This window comes from Eptatretus burgeri, chromosome 24, assembly GCF_056783735.1.
Source record: "Eptatretus burgeri isolate ZD-2024b chromosome 24, Ebu_testis_v1, whole genome shotgun sequence".
Classification (NCBI taxonomy): Eukaryota; Metazoa; Chordata; class Myxini; order Myxiniformes; family Myxinidae; genus Eptatretus; species Eptatretus burgeri.
The window spans coordinates 682,157-694,498 of record NC_140984.1 but is presented as its reverse complement, the minus strand read 5'-3'; the positions used below and the strand labels follow the sequence as shown (position 1 = coordinate 694,498).

Sequence of the window (12,342 nt, the reverse complement as noted above, 5' to 3'; positions counted from 1 at the left end):
TGACCGTCGTCAATCGACGGATATTGAAGAAGAATCCCGGACGTGACGTCACTGACCGTCGTCACTCAACGGATATTGAAGAAGAAGAATCCCGGATGTTAACGGCCGTTGCTGGTTTTGTTTGAACCACGAAATCACAACATGGTGAGTTTGGGTGATTGTGTGGTGAAGGTTACTTGGTTTGAATCCCGGTTTCACTGTCTACATTTACATTACCATTATTAGTGTTTGATAAGGAAGTATTTTTAATCCGTACTGTGTGTCCGTGCCCACGTTGTCTGAGGTGATGGGGAGTTCGAGCCGTGGAGACGGTTAGTAATTAATGTTTGGTTTGATTAGTAATTAATGTTTGGTTTGATGAGTAATTAATGTTTGGTTTGATGAGTAATTAATGTTTGGTTTGATTAGTAATTAATGTTTGGTTTGATTAGTAATTAATGTTTGGTTTGATTAGTAAGGAATGTTTGGTTTGATTAGTAATTAATGTTTGGGTTGATTAGTAATAAATATTTGGTTTGATTAGTAAGGAATGTTTGGTTTGATTCGTAATTAATGTTTGGTTTGATTAGTAATTAATGTTTGGTTTGATTAGTAATTAATGTTTGGTTTGATTCGTAATTAATGTTTGGTTTGATTAGTAATGAATGTTTGGTTTTATTAGTAATGAATGTTTGGTTTGATTAGTAATTAATGTTTGGTTTGATTCGTAATTAATGTTTGGTTTGATTAGTAATGAATGTTTGGTTTGATTAGTAATTAATGTTTGGTTTGATTAGTAATGAATGTTTGGTTTGATTAGTAATTAATGTTTGGTTTGGTTAGTAATGAATGTTTGGTTTGATTAATAATTAATGTTTGGTTTGATTCGTAATTAATGTTTGGTTTGATTCGTAATGAATGTTTGGTTTGATTAGTAATTAATGTTTGGTTTGATTAGTAATGAATGTTTGGTTTGATGAGTAATTAATGTTTGGTTTGATTAGTAATGAATGTTTGGTTTGATTAGTAAATACATTTATAAACTATTACCGGGAATGGAAATTTCTTCAGTTCGAACTTTTACTCTGAACAATCTGTGGCTGGAGATGTGGGTGGTAGTGGTGGTGGAGGTGGAGGTGGTGATGGTGGTTTGTCGATGATGTGTGGATTGTGGTGTGTGGGTGGTGGAGGTGGTGGTGTGTGGATTGTAGTGTGTGAGTGGTGGTGGTGGTGGTGTGTGGATTGTAGTGTGTGAGTGGTGGTGGTGGTGGTGTGTGGATTGTAGTGTGTGAGTGGTGGTGGTGGTGGTGTGTGGATTGTAGTGTGTGAGTGGTGGTGGTGGAGGTGGTGGTGTGTGGATTGTAGTGTGTGGGTGCTGATTGTATGTGGGTTGTTGTGTTTAAATGGTGAGGGTGGTGTGTCGGTGATGGATCTTGATAGTGATGGATCTTGATAGTGATGTGTGGGTGGTGGTGGTGGTTGTGTGAGTGGTGTGTAATAGGTGGTTGTGTGTGTGTGGTGGTGTGTAGTCGGTGGTTGTGTGAGTGGTGTGTAATAGGTGGTTGTGTGTGGATAGTGGTATGTGTGTGTGGTGGTGTGTAGTCGATAGTTGTATGTGTGTGGTGGTGGTTGTTATATGTGGGTAGATACTGTTTTTAACACCGCGCCAATGGCTCATGTACGAGGTGGAAGGGGAAAAAGGATATGAATGTAAAACACCACCAACAGATACATCGTACAGGGAATATTTCATTGTGGTTTGGGAATTGTGGTTAAAGTAACACACCCACCCGGGTATGTGTGTGTGTGTGTGTCCGTCCCACAGCGCGAGTGCATCTCCATCCACATCGGCCAGGCGGGCACGCAGATCGGCAATGCGTGCTGGGAGCTCTATTGTCTGGAGCACGGGATCCAGCCTGATGGACAAATGCCCAGTGACAAGACCATCGGGGGTGGAGACGACTCTTACAACACCTTCTTCATTGAGACCGGTGCTGGGAAACACGTTCCTCATGCCGTCTTTATCGATCTGGAACCGACTGTCATTGGTCAGTGACCTGTCGATAAGCTCTCCTTTACTCCCTTCCTTTCTTCCCCTTCACTCGTCTCCACAAACTTCCGGTTTGTGAAGTAACTTACCTTCACCCTCAACTTACCTTCACCCTCAACTGACCTTCACCCTCAACTTACCTTAATCCAGAACTCACCTTCACCTTGAACTCACCTTCACCTTCATCCTGACGTTGAGGTTGTCCCATTTTTTTAGATGAAATGCGCACCGGTTTGTACAGACAACTCTTCCACCCCGATCAACTTATTTCGGGTAAAGAAGATGCAGCCAACAACTACGCACGGGGCCACTTCACCATTGGAAAGGAGATTGTGGACCTGGTTGAAGACCGCGTCCGTAAGCAGGTACACGAGGAAATAATTACTTTTTCAAAAGAACCTCTCAACGTTTTATTTATTTAATCTGGAGTGGGAGGGACTTTGTGCCCTCATGTTGGTACAGCAATGATGTCCGAGTCCAGAGAAGGTGTCAAGAACCTCCTACATTCACAAACATCACTGCTCCACCAAGAGGATGTCACAAAGTATTAAAGCACCTCGTGAAGGTCCTATCATTGTCACTGAATAACTCCACTCAGTACAGATGGCTGTGATCAATGACCTGCTCTTTACTCAACTCCAGGCGGACCAGTGCACAGGTCTTCAGGGTTTCCTGATCTTCCACTCTTTCGGAGGAGGCACGGGTTCCGGCTTTACCTCCCTGCTTATGGAGCGCCTCTCCATCAATTACGGCAAGAAGTCCAAGCTGGAGTTCTCCGTGTACCCGGCGCCTCAAGTGTCCTCCGCAGTGGTCGAGCCGTACAACTCCGTTCTGACGACCCACACAACGCTGGAGCACTCGAATTGCGCCTTCATGGTGGACAACGAGGCCATCTACGACATATGTCGTCGTAACTTGGACATAGAGCGTCCGAGCTACTCGAACCTGAACCGCCTTATGGCACAGGTCATCTCATCCATCACCGCCTCGTTACGCTTCGACGGCGCACTCAATATCGATCTGACCGAGTTCGAGACGAACCTGGTGCCCTTCCCACGGATCCACTTCCCATTGACCACCTATGCACCAATTATCTCTGCAGAGAAGGCCTTCCACGAGCAGCTGTCGGTGTCCGAGATCACCGGCGCGTGTTTCGAGCCTGCCAATCAGATGGTGAAGTGTGACCCTCGGCACGGCAAGTACATGGCATGCTGTATGCTGTACCGCGGAGATGTCGTGCCCAAGGACGTGAACGCCGCCATTTCGACCGTAAAAACCAAGCGCTCCATCCAATTTGTCGATTGGTCTCCGACTGGCTTCAAGGTACGTCCGGATGCAGGTAAACCATTAGGGTCGTGTTTGGTAATGTCCGACGTATCATTTTCCTCACTCATTAGTCATTGTTTGTCTTCTTTCCAGGTCGGCATAAACTACCAGCCTCCGACCGTGGTTCCTGGAGGCGATCTCGCCAAGGTCCAGCGGGCCGTGTGCATGTTAAGCAACACGACGGCCATCGCGGATGCTTGGGCACGGCTCGATCACAAGTTCGACCTGATGTACGCCAAACGTGCCTTTGTGCACTGGTACGTTGGGGAAGGAATGGAGGAGGAAGAGTTCGCGGAGGCAAGGGAGGACCTCGCCGCGCTGGAGAAGGACTACGAGGAGGTTGGAGCCGACTTGATTGATGGAGAGGGGGAGGATGGAGACGAGTTCTAGTTGTTTTAGCTCTTTAAGCCCTGTATTTATTCATGATACATGAAACTTCACTGACATGCATTTTGGAGATTCTTACCTCGTAGTTGTAGCTATTCGGTTATGGAGAATATGATTGATGTTGATACAGCCTGTTGGGTTCGTCTGGTCTCCCGGCTCGAAAAAAAACACCCCCTTGCTCGGTTGCCATAAAAACCCACTTGGCTCACAAATGACAGTAAAGGGTGTAGGTCTGGTCTAATTCACCTTCACGACTTGGTCTGGTCTATACGATGTGTCAGTGCACACTGTATTGTCAGGATTTAAACCCACGTACATTACTGCACGAAGCGATGCAGAAGCTTGACCCATTGAGCGACAACTGTCACAGAAAGCGACACTATTGGAGCAAAAGCCGAAAAACAAACGCAGGGATAAGAGTACCGTATTTTCCGGTGTATAAACCGCACTTTTTATCGGCAAATAAAGGTACAAGTTGGGTGTGCGGTTAATACACGGGTATTGAAAAAAAAATCAGTCTTACAAACGATCAATGCTGAATTTAAATTAAATTCCAAATGAACACTTCTTGTTTTGTTTTTTTCCGCAGTTGGAACTGCTGTTGAGCTCAATTCCACCGTTTAAATTTTGAAAATCGGTTCAGGTTAAGAGTTTGTCCGGCGTTTCATTAACCGGGTGTGGAAATTAAATAAATTGACGACCGGAGACACCCGGAGTTTTGGTGCGTGGCAAATATTGAGCCTCGCGGCTCTGAAAACTCCGTCAAACACAAAACAAGAACATCAAAAGATGAATGAGTCACAGTAGCTGGAGTCTAATAACGGAGCACACACCTCAAATAAGCTCACGTGGCAAGCTTCCCTCGAAAGACAAGATTCCAGCCGGCATCATTATTCTTGCTTAGCAGAAGGGGTGGATAGACGAGGGACTGGGTGCGCACGGTCTGGAGTAGTACATTTGTTTGGGTTAGGAACCTAACATGCAGGAAATTAAAAAAAGGTTCAAAGCAAAAGAGAATGTAGAAATCTTATTGATGCCAAATAATGATGGAATCACTTTCATCGACTTTCTCAATCGCATTAATTGGTTCATCCCTTCCAGCTCACAGCTCTCCCGGCCATATCCTGAGGCTTGGCACAAGATGCATGCGGAGAGGCGATTGCTATCAGGCAGCTTGCAATCTCATCTTTTGGTTTGGCCCATGTGCCGTTCCCATCTGAGCCATGTCTCCAAATGATGAGATCCCAAGTTAAACACCAATTATTCGGGAATTGATGCGTCGATTGCCTCAGTGTTCTTGCAATTCGTCATCATCTGCTCTTGTATTTGGCCTTCACATCTTGTATGCATATGGGAGGTTCGAAAGGCGCGAATGGGATACTCCCAAAAGTCCAAGACACAGCAAAAAAAAAAAAACACCAGAAGACGAAGATGTACATTTACCCACTAATTAAATATTTGATTAGTGATGACATGATTGGCATGCCTTTGACCATTGTGGGTACCTTGATACAAATTTATGAATGCCCCTGCTGCATTATCCTATATGAGCCTTAAATCAGTGTAAAGACCCAAAAGAAGATAACCTTCAGTTGCTCCAAAATGTAGGAATGTTTGTCTTCTTATTTATTATTTACATCCAAAGTCGAGGCTCAATTAAAAATGAAGTGAGAGAGGGTAGACGGCGAGCCGCCGACAGTGAGCCAATTGAACAAGTTGGTCTATCTTCGGCTTTGAAAGTGACGGAGCAATTCGGCTTGGGAAGGTGACACAGTCGGCCATCGTGCAGCATTGCCTGTCATCACGCCACAAATTTGACTCGGATGGAACCCCTGTTCGAGACACAACAGCCAACAAATGGCAGTCTGGAGGCACATCAAGGGCCAAAAGGGTCGTCGAACTGGGGAGACTGTGGATATATACACAAGATACACTCCATTGATATGAATGGCAAAAGCTGGATGGTGCAAAGAGTTGGACAAGGTGAGCAAAAAACATCCCGAACAACACACCCGCACGTGCACAACACTCAATGGAATATCCACCAATCATGCAAACCAAATTGTACAAACATACAATTTTACTTTTGTTAAAAAGGACCCCAAAAGTCAATCTCTCTCTCTCTCTCTCTCTCTCTCTCTCTCTCTCTCTCTCTCTCTCTCTCTCTCTCTCTCTCTCTCTCTCTCTCTCTCTCTCTCTCTCTCACTCTCTCTCTCTCTGTGTGTCTGTTTCTCTCTGCGTCTCTCTCTGTGTGTCTCTCTCTCACTCTATCTCTCTCTCTTTCTGTCTGTGTGTGTCTCTCGCTCTCTCTCTCTCTCACTCTATAATCTGTCTTTGTCTCTCTCTCTCTCTCTCTCTCTCTCTCTCTCTCTCTCTCTCTCTCTCTCTCTCTCTCTCTCTCTCTCTCTCTCTCTCTCTCTCTCTCTCTCTCTCTCTCGCTCTCTCTCTCTCTCTGTATCTAACTCTATCTCTCTCTGTTTTCCTCATGTAAACACATGCTCACGATTGCTACCGTAAATACCTGCCATTGCTGATTGAATAAACCTTGTTGTGCTTTTTGAATAAATGTTCTTGTTAAACTGCTAAATGTTTCTGGTCTGCTCATTTTCGTCCTTTCCGCCGAGTCCGACATTGTGGGTAAGTTTAGTTAGACGTGAAGTTTTGTCCCACTGATTGGCTCCTTGATTAGCCAACAGCCATCTATGGTTCGCTTGGCCAGACATGATAAATAGACGGGTGACTTTTGAGGGCATGACTCCGAATTCGTGTTGTCGTGCCAGTGGTAAGGAAATGCTTAACCAAGGAGCGAAAGCCCTGCTCGGCTCGGCGGTTCAAATTGGTGGCCATGGTTGCCTAGCAACCCATCAGATAAAGGTCCAAGGAGCTCCCTCGTGATTACTCCAGATCCCGGAATCTGTAACAATATATAGTTACGGTTTTGGAAACTTACCCCGGGGGGAGAGCATACATGGACACATCGGTGACTCGAGGATTCGTTATTTCATGAGTCTTTGTGTAGATAGTACTTGGCCCCTTGTCTAAGGGTTTTCGGGTGGTTTGCGGTTTTTTGGTTGTTTTTTTTTTCAAACAATGTCAAGGCTCTTACAAGAACTAACATACAGAACGTATTACAAGGGAAGCAGGAGACAAGAGTAACGGGAGAGGGTAGCACAACAGAGACATGTGGAGATCTGTGGAAGGGAAAGAGATGGGGCGGGGTACACCAGCAAACAAGATGGACACTACAGGGACTCTCAGGAAGGAAAGCAGTGAATTTGAAGGAGATGGGTTTGGGGTGGATTAACGGGGTTCGAAAAGATCATTGTTTTGGATGGAGGAAGATAAACGATGGTGGTGAACAACTGTTTTGGAGACCTGGAGGGAAGAGTGGGATTGAATAGAGTGAGGGAGTTTATTCCAAAGGTGGGAAAATATGGGGGGGACATATTGCAGACAGAGCAGGGGGGCGAGACCGGAGAGGAGACGGGAGAAGACAGAAAGACCACCGACCTGCCTGTGGTGACAGAGTGAGAGGCCCAAAGACTCAAAGACTTCCCATGAAAAAGGCACAAAAATAAGTTGTTGGAGTCCTAAAAGACCCAGGTTGTTTATTATTTTTATTTTTGTTATTTTTATCATTAACACATCATCCAATCAAAAGATGTTTCGTCATTGATTTGAAAGTTTAGCAGAATGAGTGAAATTTAGTGATTCTGAGTTAGTTTCATAAAAGAGCCCAGATGTGATGTTAATTTTATTTTTCAATGTTTGTTTAATTTATCACTAAAAGGTTGAGTCATTGATGTGAAACTTCATCAGATTTTGTGAAATTGAGTGATATTGAGTTGGGGTCCAAATAGACCCCAGTTGGTAAGATTCGGTTGTAAATATGTTGGTAGATGAGGGTCAATTCAGGTATGAAACTGAATTCTCATCTTGCAAATGTAAAAGGGTTGTTAGACTTTGGATACAATTAATACTTGACATTCGTCCATAAATAACTATAATCAGATTAAAATACCAATTTACATTGAATTCGGAAAGTAATCAAATATTCAGGCTGAAACGATTGGGGAAAACAAACAATTTAATAGTTAACACCTGTACACCTGATCATAAGGACGTACAAAATAATAAACCCTGACAGGTGATGTGAAGAACTTCCAACAAGAGGAACAACAAACACAGTTATGGGATTAAAGACATCCCAGAGTTTGAGAAACAAAATAGAATTCCAGTTCATGTTTAAACTTTTAATAAATAAAAATGAATCGTGTGTGTGTGTGTGTGTATGAGTGTGTACACACCTCCATTTTGGTAAAGGGTCATGGTTGACAGAGCAAGTTGTGAAGTTTTCTTGTTCTCAGTTTCGGTCCGAGAGTTCTTTTCAAGATCGTTACTGAACCCCAGACAGCGTCCAACTGTCGTTCATTTGCAGTATGATACATTCCCCGGGATGGTTTTGAAGATCTCAGTGAGGGGTTTTCTTCATCACTCCTGCAGTTCCGACTCTCACCGGTACAATTTCAGTATTCTTCAGTTTCCAAGTTCTCTTGACCTCATTTTTTAGATCCTGGCATTTGGTCATTTTCTTAATTTCTGTATCATTTCGTCCAAAGTCATTGGGAACAGAAACCTCGATTAACAATGCCGACTTTTCCTTTTCGTGTTTGAGCACCATGTCCAGATGCAATGCTTTGTTTGCGATGTCCACACTTGACAGGATCATCTTGTCACACATGAGCAATATATGTTAATTTTCGAGGATCGGCTCTGGTTTGTGTTTCCATGATTGTTCTGGGACCGGGATGTTGAAATGTTTGTGGATGTGCCAGTTGATTACCCTGCAGACGCTGTCGTGTCTTTCTGTGTATCACTGTTCTGATGTGAGTTTTTTACACCCCAAAAGGAAGTGACTGGTACTTCCTGTTTCTGCCCCACAAAACCTGCATTTTTATCCAATTGGCTCAATCCTGCAATTTTCTTTAAAGCATTTGAGTAATGTCCTTGGTCTTGAGTATTTGTGATGACTCGTTCTCCATCGCAATTAATTTGACCTCTTCTTAGCCGTTCCACTGAGCCTTTGTTGTCGATCCCTGTTCTGTCGAGCTCTTTTTTAAATCTTCCTGCTCTTTTGTCATTCTCCCATTTATCACAGTGTATCTACTGATATTTATTTTTGTAATTTTCCTTCTTTTTTTTCTTTGCAATCATTGGGGCTGTGTTTACTCATGTTTTGTTTTCCTGTGTAGTACCTGTAATTTTCACCTGTTCTCCTTCACCAATAGTCCTCCATGCTTCATGCATAGAATACGCTCTGCAGTGGAGGACGATTTCCTTCTCCTCTGAGATCCAGTTCTGTTCATTTAATCTTCTACGATTTGTCTGGAGCCTAGTAGGTGTTGGTAGCAGAACAGGTGACACCTTTTTACCTCTTATCTTTTGACTCGAGCTCTGTGTGAAGTCGTTTGTGTTTAATCAAGTGTGATAGCTGACGAAAATCCTTAAAACACACATAACACTTGTACGGTTTCTCCTCAGTGTGAATTCGTTTGTGGTTATTCAAGGTTGATAAATCACGAAACACTTTCGAACACACAGAACACTTGTACGGTTTCTCCCCAGTGTGAGTTAGTTTGTGGGATTTCAAGTTTGATAAATGACGAAAAAGCTGAGAACACACAGAACACACGTACGGTTTCTCCCCAGTGTGAATTAGTTTGTGGGTTTTCAACGTTAATGAGTGACGAAAAACCTTAGCACACACAGAGCACACGTACGGTTTCTCCCCAGTGTGAAATTTTCGATGTTGATGAAGATTCGATACCTGGGAACATGTCTTGGTACATACTGAACGATTGTAGGGTTTCTCCCCCAGAGATATTCTTTGATGTCCAGGTAAATTTGATTCACAATCAAACTCCCTGGTCCACACAGACCATGGGTAGGGTTGCTCATTTCTTTGGATATGCTTGGATACCTTTAAATACCTTGTGTGTATGTCGTGAGACACGCTGTTCAATTCACCCGTGTCCTCACAAGTAGGCATTTGCTGATTTAAACAATCTTCTGTGTTGAAGAACTGGGTAGAGTCGGGAAAGGAAACCATTTTCATTTCTTTCTCTGCAAACACAAAGAACCAACAAAACTAATTAGGTCATGATGTGTTTCGCTCAAGGAATAATGGGATACAATCAGGGTCAGATAAATTAGATATGGGGGACGTAAGACTTTCTTTTTTGAAGGAAAGAGAAATCAATGTTGATATTTTTCCGTGTTTGGTTATTCCCAATGGTGAGCGAGATGATCTGAGATCATAGTTACAAAAGAAAACTAGAAGAAGAGCAATCAGAGATTGCACACTCTCACCAGGACTTGCTTTGAGTGGTGTATTTTATCGGCTTTCAGGAAAATCAAATATGGCTGCCAAACCATGTCACCTCTGACATCATATGTGTGACTCTTTTTTTTTCCTCATGGAAAAGCTGTCATAAGTGTAAAGTTTTGCCTTGATTTGTTCAGCTATTTCAGAGAAGAAGATTTTTGAAGTTTTGTTCAGAAAAAAAATATGACTGCCGAATCACGTGAGCGATGACGTAATAAATGTTTTATATGTGCACCATTTTATCCCCATAAGACGACCCTCAAAAATTTTCATACTGATCGGATGTGGCGTTCTACATATGCAACTACAACGGGCACTCAGTAGAGCGCATACCTTCGCCACCACCACGACCACCACGCCACAAAAGCCACCACGACTGCAGACGAAAAGCCACCACGACCAAGACCAAGCCAATAGCCACGAAGACTCCCGCACACTGGTCCTGACAACCACTCTCCTCTTCTTGCCAGGTCCAAGGGATTTCTTCCCCTCCCACTCACCTCCTGATTGGACGAGGGGTTGTCGGGCGATCAGTGGCCTCCCTCATTGGTCGGGGGTCCTTCGCCCATTGGCTGGAGGAACGCTCCATGCGCTTCCTCGGAGCGGAGCCTCGATCTGAAGAGAATGGAGGCTCCGCCCACGTGTTCAGCCAAAAACACGTGGGCAATGAAGTCGATGGTGCGGAGAGGTGAAGGGGGTTCGTTGTAAAAAAAAATAACTATCAAGAAACTTCGCAGCGCACGCATGTAATTCCCGTCAGACATAGGGGGTGGGACCCCAACTATAAACACATACTTATCGAGATCACTGAGCGACGGGGACCGCTGTCTGTGTGCAAAACGCTTCCGGATTCGGAACAATATCACAAACCAAGCACCCGAACTGCTCAGGCAACACCAGACTTTAGAGATATCTAAGGGGTCTTAAACGGTCTCAGGGGTCTTCAGGGTGTTTTTATTATTTATATTTTTTGTATAAATATGCAGTCGAGGCTCATGGAAGAGCTCGTATTAGTTCACTGAACGGATCAGAACACAACAGCTCGGTAAAGATTTTAAATTCTAACGGTTTCACTCTCCGGTAGTTTTAAAGGCGAGATCATTTTGTCCACGTTTGAACGTGCGGACACTTTTGTTTTCCCGTTCCATCCCTGCTGATGGAGTACAAGGACACTCCATGAGGTGGTGCTTTGTGTGCGTCCTTGTTTTTGATATCTCACCTCTGAGCTCCTTTTCCTTTTCTTTCCCCACAATGGTCATGCCGTCCATCAACATGACCCGGGGATACTCGTGTCCGCTCCAACAGGGCAACACCTCTTCGTCCACGTCCTGCTTCTTGCCGGTCTCAGGTGTGGGCACAGACGGGTCCTTTACAGAGTGAATGTCTTCCTCCACACTCTGTGGACCTCCTCCCACTCCACCACCACCGGTCACCAGCACACGTGGCAGGGTAGCGCCCAACGGTATTGGGAGCAGCGGCCGGAAGGGCCAGGCTGGCTTCACCAAGACCTTTGGACCCTGGTACCACGACACGGACGGCTCCTCGCACTTCACGAACCTGGTGACGTCCGGTGACCCACACGGTCCGTTAGAGATGTGACCCAGGGCTGTGAGTGATGGGAGTTCGAGCGAATGGTCTTCACGGTCACCCTCCAGGCCAGAACGGTCCACAGACGGCTCCACCCCGGGGTTTAACCTGCCGTTCATCATGTCGCCATTTACTGCCGGCTATCCGTTCAACCCGAACTACTCGACCACACACGTCACACTCAGCACGAGCTCCACCTGGTCCACACCATCCTAGTTCACACACCTCGGTACACGGGCTCGGAGAAGGTCCGGGACATCCCCCAGGACCCTCCTGGAAGGTCACACAAGGAGCAGGTCCGGCGATATGGGGCCTCCTCGAGCACCTGCTCCGGAAACTCAAAGCCTCGGGCCTGGTCACGATTTCCCCTCCGAAGAACGATCTAATGGTCTCCAAAAGGACTCGTTCCGTCCCTCAACCATCGCAGCGGAAGATTCGTTGTGGTGAAGTGAGGGGGGAGAGTGTGACATCTCAAACCGCGAAAACCCGACGTGAAGCGAACACAAACAACTGGCGACGAATCGGCTTTGAGGAACTCAACGTTTCTTCAGAAATCAATGGTTGTTTTTCGAGCTCGGCAGTGACGTCACGATGCGTCACCCAATCAAAGCTTCACCTCCTGATTCTC

General features: G+C 45.0%; 2 protein-coding genes across 2 annotated transcripts; one reads left to right on the top strand and one right to left on the bottom strand.

The window, feature by feature from the left end:
• The first annotated feature begins 7 nt into the window (after positions 1-7).
• LOC147007838 (tubulin alpha chain-like) lies at positions 8-5,345 on the top strand. Its single transcript, XM_085866309.1, has 5 exons — positions 8-144; positions 1,805-2,027; positions 2,246-2,394; positions 2,672-3,352; positions 3,449-5,345. Exons 1-5 carry the CDS (start codon positions 142-144, stop codon positions 3,743-3,745), a joined length of 1,353 nt encoding a protein of 450 aa, XP_085722435.1. The 5' UTR covers positions 8-141; the 3' UTR covers positions 3,746-5,345.
• A 2,466-nt stretch (positions 5,346-7,811) lies between these two features.
• On the bottom strand, positions 7,812-12,274 carry LOC147007837 (uncharacterized). Its single transcript, XM_085866329.1, has 2 exons — positions 11,347-12,274; positions 7,812-9,865 (listed from the first exon to the last, which is right to left on the bottom strand). Exons 1-2 carry the CDS (start codon positions 11,834-11,836, stop codon positions 9,171-9,173), a joined length of 1,185 nt encoding a protein of 394 aa, XP_085722455.1. The 5' UTR covers positions 11,837-12,274; the 3' UTR covers positions 7,812-9,170.
• Positions 12,275-12,342: the final 68 nt, after the last annotated feature.